The sequence below is a fragment of the Ovis canadensis genome, chromosome 14 (assembly GCF_042477335.2).
Source record: "Ovis canadensis isolate MfBH-ARS-UI-01 breed Bighorn chromosome 14, ARS-UI_OviCan_v2, whole genome shotgun sequence".
In the NCBI taxonomy this organism is placed as follows: domain Eukaryota; kingdom Metazoa; phylum Chordata; class Mammalia; order Artiodactyla; family Bovidae; genus Ovis; species Ovis canadensis.
The window spans coordinates 27,105,110-27,122,762 of record NC_091258.1 but is presented as its reverse complement, the minus strand read 5'-3'; the positions used below and the strand labels follow the sequence as shown (position 1 = coordinate 27,122,762).

General features: G+C 56.6%; 1 protein-coding gene across 1 annotated transcript; it reads left to right on the top strand.

The window, feature by feature from the left end:
- Positions 1-7: 7 nt before the first annotated feature.
- SNAI3 (snail family transcriptional repressor 3) lies at positions 8-8,097 on the top strand. Its single transcript, XM_069552655.1, has 3 exons — positions 8-184; positions 3,258-3,878; positions 5,340-8,097. Exons 1-3 carry the CDS (start codon positions 109-111, stop codon positions 5,516-5,518), a joined length of 876 nt encoding a protein of 291 aa, XP_069408756.1. The 5' UTR covers positions 8-108; the 3' UTR covers positions 5,519-8,097.
- Positions 8,098-17,653: the final 9,556 nt, after the last annotated feature.

Below are 17,653 nucleotides of genomic sequence, written 5' to 3'. Positions count from 1 at the left end.
GTTGGCCGAGGCGGCGCGCTATGCTAATAACCTGACCCTCCAGGCACCTGCGGGCCGCGCAGCCCGCGGGCACCGGCGGACGCTCAGCGGCACCCGCGCGAGGGCACCATGCCGCGCTCCTTCCTCGTGAAGACGCACTCCAGCCACAGAGTCCCCAACTACGGGCAGCTGGAGACGCAGAGAGGTAGGGGCTGCGCGTTTCCCTGCCCCGCCCAGGGCTCGACTCCCGCGGGGCAAGAGGGGAAACGCCTCCGCCCCCCCCCCGCGCCCCCCGGGAGCCGGGACACCTGTCCCAGGTGGGAGGGGGGACCACGGGGCTGAAGGTAGGAAGGTGTCCCGCGGGCGCCTTGTGCACTTCAGGGACCTCGGCCTCGCGTCAGGCAGAGTGGGTGAGGATTCTCTGTCCACTTAGATTAAGTTTCCAGGCCCCTAGTCACTCTGAGGCTCTTCGCTATGGCCTGGCATGTTCATCCTAGCAAAGGGACCCCAGGGCCATCTTCCTTGGACAGGATATTTGAGACAGCCCCACAGATATTGCGGAGAGAGATGACGTGACCCCAGGCTGCTCTCCAAGGGCCCCCAGAGCATCCTGGCTTGGGTGGTGAGCAGAGAGAATGGGAAGAGTGACCCAGGGGGCCCGTGGTGCCAAGGCCCACCTCACCCAGTAGTCTGCTGGGCTCCCCCAATGCCTTCTCACCCCTCCTGGGGGTCTCCTTCCTTCCCACCCCCCCTCACCCTAGAGAAGGTTGCCCAGGGTAGGTTGGACTAAGGGAGGACAGTCCTCACCCAGCTGGGGAAACGGGTGTCCAGCAACCAGGCCTGTGTACTCATCCCCACTCCCTTTAGTGTCAGGACACGTGGAGGTCCCAGGGCAAAGGGCTCTCTAGAGTGGTTAGAGCTGCCTCCAGCTCCACAGCTTCTTGGGGTGACGTCTCTGGGGTACTGCTGTCTGAGGGGGGAGGAGAGACATTGTGGAGACTAGAGCACACAGTCAGTGCCCACTCAGGACTGGCAGCAGGGAGACAGTCCAGGCTTGAGGGTGGGGGGCGGGTGCTGCCACCAGTGGGCAGAGTCTAGGACTGGGAGTCTCAACTTCACATTTAGAAATCCAGTGGAGTCACCACCAGCAATTTTATAAAATAAAAAAGAACAGAAACCATCAGAGTGCAATGCAGATGGTAAAGGAAGCTTCTTTTGGATATACATGTGTGGCAGAACACATAATCCACATAGGTCATGGCTTGAAAGGCTGAAAGACCACTGTCTAGAGTCCAGCGTCACAGGCACCCCACTTTACATCTGTGCAACCCTGCAGCCGCCCAAGGCCCAGTGACTGACGGCCAGGGAGCAGCCTCGGGGCCACCAGTGTTCTGCTCCCTCCCTCTCTCCCTCATCCTTGAGCACCAGCTTCCTGAGGCCAAGTGGCTGTGGTGACCCTCTTTCTGTCAGGCAGTTAACCTAGCATAGACCTGCTAGGTTATAGGGTCCGGGATTTGGGGTCCCCCATTCTTCACTTTTCAATAAGTGCCCTCTTAGGCCTCCCCAGGGAGGGCTGCCGTCTATGGGGTCGCACAGAGTCGGACACGACTGAAGCAACTTAGCAGCAGCAGCAGCAGGGAACCCCTGAAGCCTGAAGGGAATTTAAAAGTCTATTCTCCCAGGAATCTGAGCTACAGGATGAATGAAACAATCCAGCTAACCCAGGACGTATGGGGAAACATTTAAAGTATTAGCAGAGGTACCCCCTGTGGTCCAGTGGGTAAGACTCTGTGCTCCCAATGCATGGGGCCTGGATTCAACCTCTGGTCAGGGAACTAGATCCCACGTGCCGCAACTAAGACCCAGCACAGCCAAAGTAATTAATTAACTAAAAAGAAAAGTATTCACAGAAGCATGCAGTCACAAGCACCCAGCAGATGGCTGCCTCTCGCCTGCCCTCCCACTAGGGCCGACACTGGCCCCCAGATAGGGTTTGGCTTCATGGTGGCACCTGGGGCCTGGGCAGTGGCTGAGCCTCAGAGACTTAAGGTGACTCTTTTCCTATACAAGGGCCCTTAGACTCTCCGGGCACCCCAGTGCTGTCTCCAGAAATTCCTTGGACTTCATCTCTTAGCTGGTCACTGTCCAGCCTCCATTTCTGGAAGGACAGGAGACTGGTGTGTTGATGTTATCACTGGGAGGACTGCAGTGGAAAATGGTGAAGTCAGGAGAGAGTGGCGGGGGGCAAACTTCCTTCACTTATCCGTTTCTCCGCATCCTTGTCAACACGTCTAGTTGCCTATTTCTAATTCTAGCCATCCTAGCGGGTATGGCGTGGCACCTCACTATGGCTTTACCCTGCACCTCCCTGCAGGCTAAGGATACTGAGCATCTTTTCCGGTGCTTACTGGCCATGTGTATGTCTTCCTTGGAGAAATGTCTATTCACGTTCTTTACCCATTTAAAAATTGGAGTATTCATTGTTTCACTATTGAGTGCAGTTTCCCTATATATTCTCAACTCGAATTCCTTATCAGATATCTGATTTGCAAATATTTTCCCCATTCTATGGTCTGTCTTTCTCAACCCAGAGCAATAGTGCGGACGCAGAAATGGGGCCAGAGATTTATCTCGACACATGAAATAAGAAATAGATTGAGAGCTGTTTGGAGCTTTGATCGTTGGGGAACTGCAGAACTGAACTCTTACTTGCCTACTTGTTTACTCTGGGGGCTTCTGCCCCTGGGTCAAGCATGAGGCACACTGGCCCACAGCCTGAGGGCAGGCCGACCCAGGAGGCAGTGGACACCAGCTCGAACAACCTGTTTTGACCCGGGAGCATCTGCAGGAGGCTGTGTGCACCAGTGTTGCGATGGGCAAGGGGGGGGTCGGAGGTGACTGGAGGCCAATTAGCTATTTTACACACATCGGCCTGCTGCCAAGTGCTGTGAATTAATGCTGTGTGGGAGCCCACAGGACGGAGCTCCAAGCTGGCCCTGAGCTGGGGTAAAGGCTCAGAGGCAGGGCCTGTCCTGCCCAGGGGGCTTCCATTGGCCCCTGAGGGCTGCTCTGGGACCCTGTGAGATGTTTCTCTGTCCTTGTTTTTAAAGAGGCACTGAGATTCCTGCTCTGACCCAGTGGCCCACACTTCTGTCTGGTGAGCCCTTTGCACAGGGCTCCCGAAGGCCTGGTCGTGGGATTGGGCCAGGAAGGCGGGTAGAACTCTCAGCACTGGGACTCAGACTTCACTGTGCCCTGTCTCCCCGCCCTGCTTCTAGATACCAGTGGTGCCTGTTCAGCCTGTGGAGGGCTGGTGGTGCCCTTCATCCTCCCAGACAAGGTGGCCCCGTCCACATCTGGCGACTCTCCCCAGCCCTGGGACTTCACCTCCGTCGTTGCCCATGTCTCCCTGCCCCTCCCCACGTTCCTGTGTAATGAGGAAGCTGGCAGGGCCTCGGGGCCAGGCCCCCTGGAAGTCAGCCTGGAGGACCCTCGGGCTGGCCGGGCCCCCAGCGCACCTCTCAGAGACAGTGTGAACCACCTCAACCTGCCTCCTCTGCTGGCTTTGCCCACGCGCTGGCCCTCGATCCTGAACGCAGATGGGGCCCAGGCTCCTGGCTGCTGCCTGCCGGGGGCTGAGCGGGCCCCCTGCACCCCGGGGGGCTTCCCCTGCCACAAGCCCTTCCACGCGCCGGCCGCCCTGGCCAGGCATCAGCAGCTGCACTGCCACCTGCAGGCCCAGCGCTGCTTTACCTGCAAGTTCTGCGACAAGGAGTACGGCAGCCTGGGCGCCCTCAAGATGCACATCCGCACGCACACGCTGCCCTGCCTCTGCGCCGTCTGCGGCAAGGCCTTCTCCAGGCCCTGGCTGCTCCAGGGCCACCTCCGGACCCACACAGGTAGACGCGGGCCCCCAAGGAGCCAGCGGGGGGCAGGGTGAGGCCTGGCTCTCAAAGCGGGAGATGCGGGGGAGAGGGGTGGTTTCGTGAGCAAGAGCAGATGCACACACAGTGCTTCTACTTCCTGGTGTCCTGAGGCTGTGAGGCAAAGGCCCACACCCCCGGACTCACAGGCGCCGGGTTTAGGACACACAGGCATCCTTTAGGGGGCATTCCTGTCTCCAGTATCAACTCACACACCTGGTGGGATGCACAGGGTGTCTGCAGGGCCTGACTTCTCACATTCCATGACCTTTCCAGATTCTGGAGGAGAAGGAAAGGAGAGGAGCCAGAAGGGCCTGGCTTGGGCGGGAGGACCCCAGGGGAACATACAGTCTGTCTGAGGGACAGAGACGGGGGCTGGGAGTTACTCTGGAGCAAACCCATCGTTGGGTGAGAGGGTGGCCGCAGAGTGCCAAGTGCTGCAGAAGAGGGGCAGATGGGAGGGGAACGTGGGGCACGGAGCTGCGGCTTCACTCTGTCGATTATAAACTAAACAGTCCACAAACAGTGCAAGGGCCCGGCCTTGCCCTGCCCCCAGGGACTCTTCATCTCGAGTCCTGGGCTTTGTGAGGCACTTGGTGATTGAGAGACAGGCACGGAGAGGCAGCTCCAGGCCTCACAACACACACTTTCCATAACTGGACCCTCCCTTACCCTCGGTCACAGCCCTGTGAGTCGTACTGAGTGAGGGACGGGAAGGAGGGTTTCATAGGAGCCTTTTTTCATGCTGGAAATCCATCTGGTTTTCCCTGACCACTCACTGAGGATGTTCCCCTCCGGGCGCCCCATCACACCATCAGGGGTCAGCGCCCTGATCTGGGAACACAAGGGCCGGGCAGCGGGAACGTGATGCTCTGGGCCCCGCGGACTCTCCACACAGGCAGAGCTGAACAGAGGACTCTCACTGACCTTCCTTTTACACCTGTTGGGTCGGCCTAACAGAAGGTCCCAGCAGGACTCTGTCCAAATCCCCACTCGCCCTGACTGGAGGCGGCCTGGAGGACACGGGCGTGCTCCAGGGCCTGCGCGCCGCCCGCGCACAGCCACCCTCACGGCTTGGGGGGAGATGGGGGTGGGCACAGCTGCCAGAAGGCTTGCAGCACCTCTCCCGTCCAGGGCTGGTGGCAGGGGCCCCGGGGAGCTCCAGCAGAAGAGCCATCTTGCCAAAGTCTGTGTTTTAGCTGCTGAGGTCTTTACTGGGCACGTGACCCCTTGGCTGACAGCAGGCGTGGAGAGGACCCACCATCAGTTATCCAGAGGGAGGGGGCGACGGGGAGGAAGGCGTTGGAGTCCCTGTAGTGGGGCTGAGCGAGCCTCTGGACGGGGCACAGGTTATTCATTCACAAGGCGGGGGCTGCCCCCTCAGTGTTCTGACTGCTGCAAGTGGGTCCCTCACCGGTGTCCCCTCCGCTCCCCTAGGTGAGAAGCCCTACACCTGCCCTCACTGCAGCAGGGCCTTCGCCGACCGCTCCAACCTGCGGGCCCACCTACAGACGCACTCGGACACCAAGAAGTATCGGTGTAAACACTGCGCTAAGACCTTCTCCCGCATGGCGCTCCTGGCGCGGCATGAGGAGGCTGGCTGCTGCACCCCCTGAGAGGGGAGGGGTGTCCTCAAGGAGCCCAGTGCCCTCCCCTGCCCAGGTGAGGGGCTTCTCTCCAGGGAAGACGCTCATCCTGACGAGAACCTCCATGCTCAGCTGGCACAGGCGACCCCCAAGCAAGGCTGACAAGGCCGGGGCTGCCCTGGGTGCACTCCGCTCCTGACTGACAGGTTGACCTGGGCCAAGCACATCCCTGGGGGCCACCTGCCGGCAGAGCTACCTCGAGGCTCACCTCCACCTCCCTGGGGGTGGGCCAAGTTGTCTCATGTCACGTGTGCACAGGTTCACACTCACGACATGCATCCCCCTGCCTCCTCCTCACTAGGCTGTCCTGAGGAGGGAGCAGCAGGAGGCCCCGAGGTGGGTGGATTCGCGGCAATAAAGAGCCTGCACTCCCAATGCGCCAGCCTCTGAGGCTCGCCCAGTCCCCCAGGTCCGTGGAGGAGGCTGAACTCTGACAGGCTGCTGCAGCTGCAGGGCACCTGGATGATCCGGGCTTCTGGCCAGAGTAGGGGAAACCGAGGGGCAAGGGCCTAGAGCTGTGCGGTACTTCTGGGCTGGCAGCCCCAGGTGAGCAGGACGCCTTCCCTTGGAAGGACGTGGGGACAGTTCAGTGCAGACGAGGGACGGGGTGAGGGTGTGAGAGAGCACCCGAGGCCGCCTGTCTGCGGTGGGCGTTTATCTCCTCAAAGCCTAACTCAGAGGACAGTCCATGCTGTGCCTGCAGCGTCTCTACTGACCACCACAGACACAGCTTCACTGTAGCCCCCTGCCCGCGGCCCAAGCCTGTCACTCAGTGTCCAGCCTCCTTCCTGCACGCGCCCTCCTGAGGCTGCAGCACCCTCAAACCAGCGAACAGCCCATCTTTGATCCCACCCAGACACACAGCTTCCCAAACTGACTCAGACGCTGAGACCCCATTTCCTTGTCATGGGCAGTCACCTGCTGGGCTGGCCCGGCTTCTTGGCAGTGTGTCTGAGTCATCTGCGCCAGACCCTGCAGGGTGGCGTTCAGGAACCGGGAAGGAAGCCTGAGTCTGGTGGAGATGGGTTGAGTCCTTGACACCAGGAGGGGACGCCTGTTCCTCTCTGCAAGAGGGCTGGTCCCGGCCAAGGGACAGAGTTAGGCACCTCAGTCCTGCTCCCAGAGTGAAGTCACACGGCAAGTGGCAGAGGCTTCCGCTCTCAGCCTTGAGCCACCGGACCTGCTGAGCCCCTTCCTGTGTCCTGTGTGACAGGACCACACCGCCCCCGGCTCTGCAAACACAGACCCCGAGGGACACGTCAGGGGGCGAACAGGCCCTGGGTGGCTGGTTTGATGACGGCCATCAGAAGGGACCTGGGGACATGCCAGAGGAAACTGGACCTTGGGCTTCTTTGGACCAAGGGTGACCCTGACGAAGCTAACCACCCAGGAGAGCCCCCTGCTCCAGCCTGAGCCAGACTGCGTCCACCGACAAAACACAGGCCCTGAGGAGGAAGCCACACTCGCGCTCCCAGGCCCGCTGCTCCCCTCACAGGAATCAGCCTCCCTCGAGGGGCAGATGGCAGGAACCGGACGTTTCCCTTGAAGGAAACATGCCCTTTGCTGGGGTGGCCGTTACAGACCCACAGAGCGGGGCCCTCAGACCACAGAGAATGATTCCCCCACAGGCCTGGAGGCCGGAAGTCTGAGGCTGAGGTGCCGGCCAGGCTGGTCCCTTCTGGGGCCCCAGGCCTCTCTTAGCTCCTGTTTTGCTGGCTCCTCTGACATTCTGTGGCTCATGGAAGCATCACCCCCACCTCTGCCTCCGTCTTCCCACGTGTGTGTGTCTGTCTCTGTAAACAGATCTCCCCTTTTTATAAGGACACCCGACAGACTGGGCGAGGACCCACCCTGATGACCTCCTCTTGACAACATCTGCAAAGACCCGGTTTCCAAATGAGGCCGCGTTCTGAGGTTCCTTGGGGTCAGGACCTCAGCGTATGAATGGGGGGCACTGTTCACCCTGTAACAGCTGATGACAACACCCATTTGCCCACAGATGCCTGGTGGGTCCCTGTTCCCCTCAGGCACAAAGGGTCGAGGCGGCAGCCATCTCACAGCCAACTTGCTAGAAACACCCCACCAAAGGTGGCATGAGCCCACCCCTGCGGCCCCCTCTGGAGTTTGCTGGTGCCTGACCCCACCTCCTCTCCACTGTCCTGGTCAGGGCCCCACTGTGGGTGAGAAGGGGCCTATGGCCTACAGGGATGCCCCACCACCACCCCACACCGTCTCCTGAAGTGCCCGGGCCGCTGCTGGGTGGGGGGGAGGGGTGGCGGGGTGGGCAGCCCAGGGCTTGAGAGCCTCTGCTGGTTCCTGGCAAAGGCTGAGCTCCAACTGCACTGGTGTTTGTGTCCGACCACCGCACTGGACGGCTTTTTTTTAAATGGCATCCAGATGCCTGAAGGAAGCTATATTGTAAATTGTGTTCTATTTCTGAGCACCAATATCTAAATGAAGCCGATGCACCTGTTGGGGATGGAGGAAGGGAATTTCACAAGCCTAAAATAAAGTCCCATGTTTGCCCTTCTGTGCTGGCCCATGGAAAATGCTCTTATATTTATATCTGGGCTGGCAGAGGGTGGGTTGGCAGGCAGGGTGAAGACAGGCCCGGGCACCTGCCAGGGAGCCAACGTGGAATGAATGGGGGAGACGCTCCCCTCCAAGCAGGGCGGCTGCAGTCAGCACACCGCGTCCCTGCCATGGGGCCACATCCCCTCTGGCCACTCAGGCCTCACAGCTTCCCACTTCTCTGTTCCTCATGGTTCTGCCTGGTCAGCAGCAGCACTGACCTAGGACACTCGCTTAGTGTTCGGGTTTCTGGGGCCCACTCCCAGTACCCACGAGTGGGGATCAGGAAGGGTCCAACCCTCACTCACACTTGACCCCACGTGAGGTGGGGCACTGCTATCTGGGTCTCCTGCTCCCCACCTATAGGCTTTCTTTTCTCTACCCAGACTTTTATGTATCACACTTTCTCTTTTCTCCCTTCGGAAGGCCTTTTGATCACACTGCTCCACGCATGCTATCAGTGCCTCTCTCGAGGGCGTGAGATTGGGTCGGGGAACAGGAACCCGAGGACCTGAGGAATAGGAAGCAGGTGTTTTGGAGGCGGTGGGCTAAGTCTGGGCAAAAGCAGGAGCCTAAGAAATCCGCAGGATTCTGGACAAGAGAATTGGGGTAGGGGGCGGCATCTGCACCGTATGAAAAGTGCTCTCGGGAGGCGTGTGAGGGGTGGCGGACAAAAAACCCCGGGGGCTGCCTTCTGACTGGGACGCTAGTGCCTGGCTCATGGCTCAGGTCCCAGGACAGGTGTAGGAGGGATGCCCGGCCTCCTGGGGGCCCAGCTGCCCCCCATTCCCTGTTAAGACTTCTCTCCTGAATCTGCAGATGCACTAGGGAGCCCAGAGGCTTCCATAAATATCGGGTTGGCCCAGAATATTCCGGGGGTTCTCTGGAAGTTTGAAAATAGCCCACTGGTTACTATCTATACTCAGAGAGCCCACTCCTGGCTTCCACTTGGTGGCTAAGTATAGCTCCCTGGCAAAGTTCAGTGGAACAAAAGTTTCCAGCCTCCATCACCTTGCAGATGGTGGAGCATTCCAGGGAGAGCACCACCGCAGCCAAGACCGAGAGGTGCTAGGGAGAGGCTGGGACCTGGGCGTGGCGGGCGGCACCCCCTCCTTGAGTCGGGGGTCTGTGGGCCTCTGCCGGCAAATGCAGACTCCTTGCCAGGTGAGCAGTGAGGCGTGCTGGCTCCAGCCTCAGGGCTCTGCTGGGCTTCACTCTACTGCGACGCCTCGGTGTCTGTGAGAAAGTAGGGGAGCCTCTGCTGCAGAATTCAGGAGGGGCCAGGGAGACATGGCAGCCAAGGAGACACGAGACGCCAAAAATGCAACACAACTGGTCATTCTAGGGAGACCCTCCACCCTTAACCTCTCCCAGATGCTGTGTCCATTCTTGGCCACCAAGTTTCAGCTCCAGTGCACCTCTCCTCCCAGCTGCCTCCGCCAGGCCCACTGAGCCGCTGGAGAGGTGGTCTGGCAGCTGCCCAAGCATCCATCCCTAGGTGCCCACAGAGCGCTGGGCAGAGCTGGAGGACAGGAGGGCAGAGGGCAAGAGTGGAGGGGGCTCCCACCAGGGCCATCCTTGGGTATAATGTAGAATAGACAACGGTCCTCCCGTGGGTCAGTCAGAGCCTCCGACTGCGTTTCACAGCCCGCTCTCCCCAGGCTGACCCCTCCCATGCCTCCGCCCCTCAGCGGCTCTTCTGTCCCCATAAGGATGGCCTGGAACTAGTGCTCAGGAAGATGCAGAATCACTTCAGCTGTTGCTTGCAGCTCAAACACCTGCCACCTGTCCTCCCCTTGGGAACAGGCCTGGGGCCCAGGACACAGTCACACCTGCGCTTCAGAAATGGGAGGCTGCGGGAAGGCGGGTCACGGAGCCCAGGGGCTCTTCTGTGGGCGCTGCAGGGCAGCCTCTGAGATGTAGCGGCTTGGGACCAGTCAGAAAGAGCCCGAGACTGAGGACGGTCAGGTGACCCTGCTGGGCATTGGGGAGGCACGGCCAGCCAGCCGGCCGCTCAGCTCTGGTCACCTGAGGGGTCATCTACCTCCTTCTCTTGCAGAACCTAACCCACACTCCTACACCAGCAGTTCTTAAGGTGGTCAGCAGACCAGGCACTGCACTGAGGGAGGCTGGTTACAGTCACCATACCCGTGGACAGTGCAGAAGCTGGGGGGCCACACTGCCAGAGGCTCCGCACACAGCAGGGCACCACAGTTCACCAGCACCTACCCACACAAAGCACATCAGCTTCAGGACATCTTCTGTCCCCGAGTCCTGGTCCCTCTGAGCTTCTGAGTGAAGAACTACACTTGCCAGTGACAAGCATTTGTGCTTTTGAGAAAAAAATGGCAATTTTGGAAATGGCTGTCTTCCCTAAAAGCTTGGCAGTTTCCCAAGTTTAAAGACTTTTCGGATGAGAGTTTTGACGCTATAAAGTGAAGCTCGTTGGCATTTGGAAGCTCTGCTTAGTCAGTGAAGCAGTGTTTTCCAAATGACCAGTGTAGATGCCACAAAGCCCTGCCTGCACCAAAGACAAAGCAGCAGACAAACCAGCAGAGCACGGCGAGCTCACTGCCCAGCGCCAGGATCAGAGTGCACCCAGAGGAAATCTCGTCCTTTCCAACCAGAGCTGTGTTGTCTAAAAGCGGTCACGGTGCAGCCCACCCGTCAGGCAAAGTGTTACAAGGAGGATGTTCATGGGGCCAAATGCGAAGGCGTGCCAAACGCCGGACACTGCCGCTGTCCTCGCTACAGCTTTGTCTCAGAAAATAGCTATTGTTCACAAAATGTTGAGGTGTGATGGGTTTATTATGATTATTTTTAATAAACTTAATGAACAAAATCTTTAAGAAACTTAGCACATTTAACTTCTGAAGCAGGTAAAAATAAATGGGAGCCCCCCCTCCATACTCATTCTTCGGGGTCCTCAATCGTCTGTGAGGGTGTGAGAGTCCCTGAGACGCACAGCGTGGGAACCCCTGTCCTTCGTGTGACCCTGGCATGTGAACGTGAGCTCTCGGGGCTGGAGCAGCAGGTGGGCAGCCTGGGGAGGAGCTGGGCAGTGGGCCCATCGTTCCAGGGGAGACACTGGCTGGTCATGTGGGGGTGACTCTGCCTAGATGCTTTCTGCTTTAATCACTGACTCTGGGAACAACTCTGAGGCCATGTGACTTCCTCACCCCTGTATTCACCTTCCTGACCCCACAGTCACCCAGTTCCACCTCCCAAGCCTTTCTCAGACCAGATTCTTCACCTCGACCCTCATAGCCTTCACCACAGTCCACATTCTCACAATTTCTCAGGCTGACAGCGGAAGAATCTTCCTGGCCCCCAGGTCCATCTTCCATCCAGCCTTCACCCTGCATGCTGGTGCAGCTCCACCACCCGCTCACCCAGCGCTGCTCCAACCTCAGACAGGCTGTCTGTCTGTCCTGCAGCCTCGAGTTCAAGCCCGACATCCTCGGCAGCATGTATGAAGCCACTCTCCCCCATGACCTCCGCCGCGGGGTGGCAGCCTGTATATCCATGCCTGACCTCTACCAGATCCTGGACAGACACCTGACAACCATCAAGAGGAGGGAATAAACGGAACAAGGCGACCTCGACGTAACCAGACTCTCCTCCCCTTTTAATCCAGCTATCGGGGCTTTTCCCAGCCTTGGAGAGGGGTCTGCTCTCTTTAGCACAAATGGAATAACCATCATTAGCCCCAGGAGGCCTGCAAAGCAGTCTCCTGGGTTATCCAGGCCACAGGAATCAAGCCCCAGATCTATTTACAGGGGCGGCTGGGGTGCTGGACCACACGTGCGGGCGTTTGCAAGCAGGTGAGCTGGGTGCATGTGTCCCTTGATGAGGGCAATAGTTTCCACAGTCAGTGGCTCAGGCGGGGAGGCGGGAGTGTGGGCAGATGCCAGCTGCCTGTCCTGGTTGGCCAGGCCTCCCCACCTTGTGCATACAGTACGTGATGCCATGTCTGGAGCTCTTGCTTGGGAGAGCTGGAAGCGATGGACTCCATGTAACTTACTCATGATTTAACCAAATGAACAGGTTTTCTGAAGTGTGACTGCACTTACATGAGAGCTCCTTTGGGGACAAGAGTGACCGGCAGTTACTGCAGATGCACGTGGCAGGGCACTGACGTGACCTCTCTTGTTTTTGTCCCCTGTAAGGGAGGATGCTGGCACAGAGAACCTGAAGCAGCTTGCCCGGAGTCCCACAGTGGGCCTGTGGCAGAGCTGGGATTTCCCGCTCCAGGGTCCTGGCTCCTAAACCACACCGCTGCCCAGTAAGCAATTTTGAATTTCCTTTTACTTGGAAATCAGAAATAAGGCACTAGATCAGAATGGCAGACACTGTCTTTAACCCAGGGCCACGGCATGGGGTGAGATGGTCACAAGGGGCTGGGAGGATGTTCAGGGAGGGGAGCTCTGGAAGCCAAGTGGGAAGGGACCCTCATGCCTGGCCGGGGGAGGAGGAAGGGCTTGCAGATGGAAGCAGGCCGGAAGGAAGCCACTCAGAGCTGACCAGAGTTTGGGAAACAAGACAGAGAGGCAGCGGAAAAAGAGAGGGAGGTCGGAGTGATGGGTGTGTGTGTGTGTGTGTGTGTGTGTGTGTGTGTGAAACAAGACAGAGAGGCAGCGGAAAAAGAGAGGGAGGTCAGAGTGATGGGTCCGTGTGTGTGTGTGTGTGTGTGTGTGTGTGTGTGTGTGTGTGAAACAAGACAGAGAGGCAGCGGAAAAAGAGGGAGGTCGGAGTGATGGGTCCGTGTGTGTGTGTGTGTGTGTGTGTGTGTGTGTGTGTGTGAAACAAGACAGAGGCAGCGGAAAAAGAGAGGGAGGTCGGAGTGATGGGTCCGTGTGTGTGTGTGTGTGTGTGTGTGTGTGTGAAACAAGACAGAGAGGCAGCGGAAAAAGAGAGGGAGGTCGGAGTGATGGGTCCGTGTGTGTGTGTGTGTGTGTGTGTTAGTCGCTCAGTCGTATCTGACTCTTTTCAGCCCCATGAACTGTAGCCCACTAGGCTTCTCTGTCCATGGAATACTCCAGGCAAGAACACCGGAGTGGATGGCCATTCTCTTCTCCAGAGGCTTTTCCTGATCCAGGGATCCAACCCTGGTTTCCTGCATCACAGGCAGATTCTTTACCGTGTGAGCTACAGGGAAGTCCTAACCCACAGGAACACTTTGTAATTACAGAGGGTGATGGGTCCATAGAAGAGCTTGAAAAGATCCTGAGGCAGGTGACTGTGGTATGCTCACAGCGGGCATGGGGCTAAAGAGGACACAGGGAAGCGGCCCGCAGTACCGTGCGCACAGCGGGGGCTCCCTGTAGACCCTGTCAGCCCTCAGCTCTGGGCCACTCCACCCAGAGCCTTTCCTCTGGATGGGAATGTCCCCAGGGACTCTCAGAAAGACCCAAAGCTGAGCACAGAACATGACTGGGGACGATTATGTTTGCAAGCAGGGTCAGTGAACCATGGCCCAGAAGCCAGAACCAGCCCTTCCCACCAACTTCTGGACAGCCCATGAGCTGAGGATGGATGTGCCCCAAAAGAGCAGAAGACACAGCAGCATTATTCACAGTGGTCAGCAGGCAGATGAATAAAGCATGGTCCATCCGTACAAAGGGACACCCTTAGCAATAAAAAGGGAGGAAATCGTGACACACACCACACGGGGGTGTCCCCTGAGGACGTGATGCTCACTGACATAAACCAGACACAAAAAGGCATGTGCTGTGCGGTTCCACTGATACAGGGACCTAAAGGAGTCACAGTCACAGAGACAGCAAGTAGATGGCGGCTGTGGGGGCTGGGGAAGGAGGGGTGGAGGGAGGGAGGGGTTTAGTGGGAAGAGAGTCTCAGCTTGAGAAGGTGAGGGAGTTCTGGAAGCAGACGGAAGTGATGGCCATACCACAATGTGAATGCTCCTCCGAACTGTACACTTAAAAATGGTTACAATGGAAATTTTAAAAAATTCTGTTAAAAAAAAAAAGTACCAAAAAATCAAAAGATTTTGCGGCCAGAAAATAGTCTATGAGTGTCATGCCTCCGTGTCTCTGTCACAACCCATGGAGACCTGCCTGCTGTGCAAGCGCAGAGTACAAGTCCTGGGTCTTTAGAGATCACCAAGTTCAAGGCCTTAATCTCCAAGGCCAAGATACTAAGTCCTGAGGAGTTCAGATGATGAGAAGGACAACAAGAAATGAGGTGGGGGTGAAGTCTGGGGCTCTGGGCCCTTCTCACTCTGAACAGGTGCTCCCAACCAGTGTACAGGAGGGTTTGGCTGCTTGCTGGCTCCCAGCTCGGCCTGAGGAAGAGATGGACTTCCTCCTGGAGGGATGGCGCACTCCTGTTCAGTCCGCTCCCCGCTGCCTCCGCTGCCAGAACGTCCCTCCCACCTTCCGCTGGCACACCACCCTGCTTGCATCACTCCTTGGTGCCCCGGCCACCTCAGCCCCCACTGCCGACTCCTCTCACACACTCACCGCAGCCCATGCTGTGGGCACCACCTGTGTTACTGCAGGGTGGAATCTGCCTGCACCTTCGCACCACCACTTCTTCTGGAAGTGTCAGATGACCCCCGCCCCCACGGTAATCTCCCAGAAGACTCCCTCCCTTTCTCTCACTGCCACGCTCTCTGGTGTTTCACCCCCAGATTCCAAAAAAAGCCTCGCTGCTGAGGGTCTCCAGGGTGGACTGATGAAAATGAAAGGGCAATAAAGAAAACTCGACACATCATCTTTTCAAGTCACCTCCTGTCCATTAAGTCCCTGGAGGGAGCATTGCTCTGCTGTGGAAACACTTCTCTGTGGCTTGGAAAGTTACGTACACACCGGGCTGGTCTGACTGCAGAGCACCTGTGTGTCCTGGGCTCTTTGTTACTCATGGTGTGGCCCTTGACCAGCAAGCTTCTGCCCTCAACACCCGGGACACTGGCTACACAGGCAGTCTTCCAGACCTCCTGACTCAGAATCAGCATTTCAACACGCTCCCTGGGTGACTGGTACTCACACTAATGTTTGAGCAACGCCATACCATGCGCTCTCTTAGCAACACTGAGAAATCACTGCAAATGAAAGGAAATCTGGGAAAGCACATCAAAACCACAAGGAGACACGACTTCACACCTCACGGCCGTTAGGGAGTCTGAGCAAAAAAGGAAGGAAAAGAAAGAATTAGTGTCAGTGAGGACACAGGAAATGGAAGCTGGGGACTTTGGTGGGGAGGTAACATGGTGCAGCAGCGTGGAAAAAAACTGGACGTTCCTCAGAAAATTAAACACGGAACTGCCGCGTGACTCTGAAACTCTACCTCTGGGTGTGTACCCCAAAGAACCAAATAAGAGGAACTTTAATAAGAGACAGTGGACACCCACGTTCACAGCAGCGTTACTCGCCAACAGCCAAGGGTTGGAAGCAACACAAATACCCACAACAGATGAGTGGATAAGCAACATGTGGTCCATCCATACAATGGAATATTACTCAGCCTTAAAAAGCAGGGAAATTCTGGCATCTGCTACAACATGGATGAACCTTCAGGACATTATGTGCAGTGAAATAAGCCAGACACAGGATTCTACTTACGTGGATCCCTGGTGCAGACAAATTCAGACACAGAGAGTAAAAGAGTAGCTGCCAGGGGCTGGAGGAGGAGATTCACATCCAGTGTTTATTGAGCATAGAGTCTCAGTTTGGGAAGAGGAAAAAGTTCTGGAGATGGACCTGGGGACGACTGCACATGGATGTCAGTACACTTACTGCCACTGAACTGCACACTTGAAAATGGTTAAGGACTTCCCTGGTGGGTCCAGGGGTAAGACTCTGTGCTCTCAAGGCAGGGGACTTGGGTTCAATCCCTGGTCAGGGAACTAGATCCCACATGTTGCAACCAAGACCCAGCGCAACCAAATTTTTTTTTTCAAAGGAAAAGGTTAAGAAGGTAAATTTTATGTTATATATTTTACATCAAAAAAATGCTTTGAAATCAGACAGGAAGTCTGAGGAAGACTGTGAGAAACGCTCCAGGGTCTGTTCTTGTCCTGCAACTTTGACACTTCAGGCTGACTCCCTGAGATGTCAAGGCACCTACCACATCTCCATGAAACACATTTTAATGGAGCAAATCAGAACACGTGACCATCTGTAAAAGCTTCTGTCCTTTGGTTTATCACTCCCACTATGGCAGAACAGGCATTAACCCACATCTAGTTTACAAAAAGCCCCAGAAATAGAGGTCCTGTGATGAGCTTATCTTCTACATGCTTGAAGGCTGACTGTTCAGAAGAGCAGGGGCTGATGGTGTCAGCCTGGGGTCTATGCTCAGCCCTCTTTCAGGGGGCTTGTTTGTTCAAGGTTCCCCACTACACAAATGCACAGTCAGGCACTTATACCCATGTGTTCAACTGTGAGCATGGTTCACACGATCATAACACTGAGAACATTACCTGTATCGGGGAGGATGGATTGTGGTGGGGATAGAAAACAATTCCTCATTTCTGCTTGATGACAATCAAAAGATACCGTCGAAAATGATAATAAAGGAAGAAGAAAAAGAAAGAGGGAAACAAGTAGGGTGTTTAGAAACATGGAGGAAGGGGCTTCCCTGTGGTTGAGAATCTGTCTGTCAATGCAGGGGATGCGTGTTCAATTGCTGGTCCAAGAAGATCCCATGTGCCACGGGGCAACTAAGCCCATGTGCCTCAACTACTGAGCTGGCACTCTAGGGCCCATGCTTCCCAAGAGAAGCCACCGCAACGAGAAGCCGGTGCGCCGCCAACTAGAGAGCGGCCCTCGCCAGATGCAGCTAGAGAACATGCAGCAGTGAAGACCCAGTGCAGCCAAAACAGCCCATTAATTCAAGAAGAAGAGTAACAGGGAGGAAAACAACAGATGCAAAAGTGGCTGCCTTTGGACTCCCCTGGCAGTCCAGTGCAGGGGACACAGTTTCCCTTCCATCCCTGGCCTGGGAAGGTCCCACCACGGGGCAGCTAGGCCTGTGCTCCACAACAAGAGAAGCCACCAAAATAAGAAGCCTGCACACCAGGACCAAGAGTGGCCCCTGCTCACCACAACTAGAGAAAGTCCACGCCCAGCAATGAAGACCCAGTTCAGCCAAAATAAGTTAAAAAATAAAGTGGCTGCCGAACTTGGGGGTGAGCATAGAAGAGTGTCTGGTAATTCTCTCTTTAAATCAAGTACCTGTAATACTGTCTTTGTCTTAGTTTGTTCAGGATGCTGTAACAAACAATACCACAGACTTGGGGCCTTAAACAACCACCCCTGAGTTCTCACAGTTTGGAAGCTGGGAGTACGAGATCAAGGTGCTGGCAGGCTTGGTGTCTGACAAGGGCGCCTTCCTGGATCATGATGGTACCCTCACCTGGAGAAAGGGTGAGGAGCTCTGTGGGATCTTTTATGAGGGCCCCACCCCCATAACCTCATCACTCCCAGAGGCCCCCTCCTAACGCCATCCTACTGGGGGTTAGGTTTCAACATCTGAGTGTGGGGTGACACATTTCACTCTATAGTCAATACT

Excerpts from the sequence above, each read along its gene's own strand:
- SNAI3 (XM_069552655.1), top strand. The coding sequence starts at position 109 with ATGCCGCGCTCCTTCCTCGTGAAGACGCACTCCAGCCACAGAGTCCCC. Across the intron at positions 185-3,257 it reads GCAGCTGGAGACGCAGAGAG|ATACCAGTGGTGCCTGTTCA; the intron begins GTAGGGGCTGCG and ends CCCTGCTTCTAG. Across the intron at positions 3,879-5,339 it reads CCACCTCCGGACCCACACAG|GTGAGAAGCCCTACACCTGC; the intron begins GTAGACGCGGGC and ends CCGCTCCCCTAG.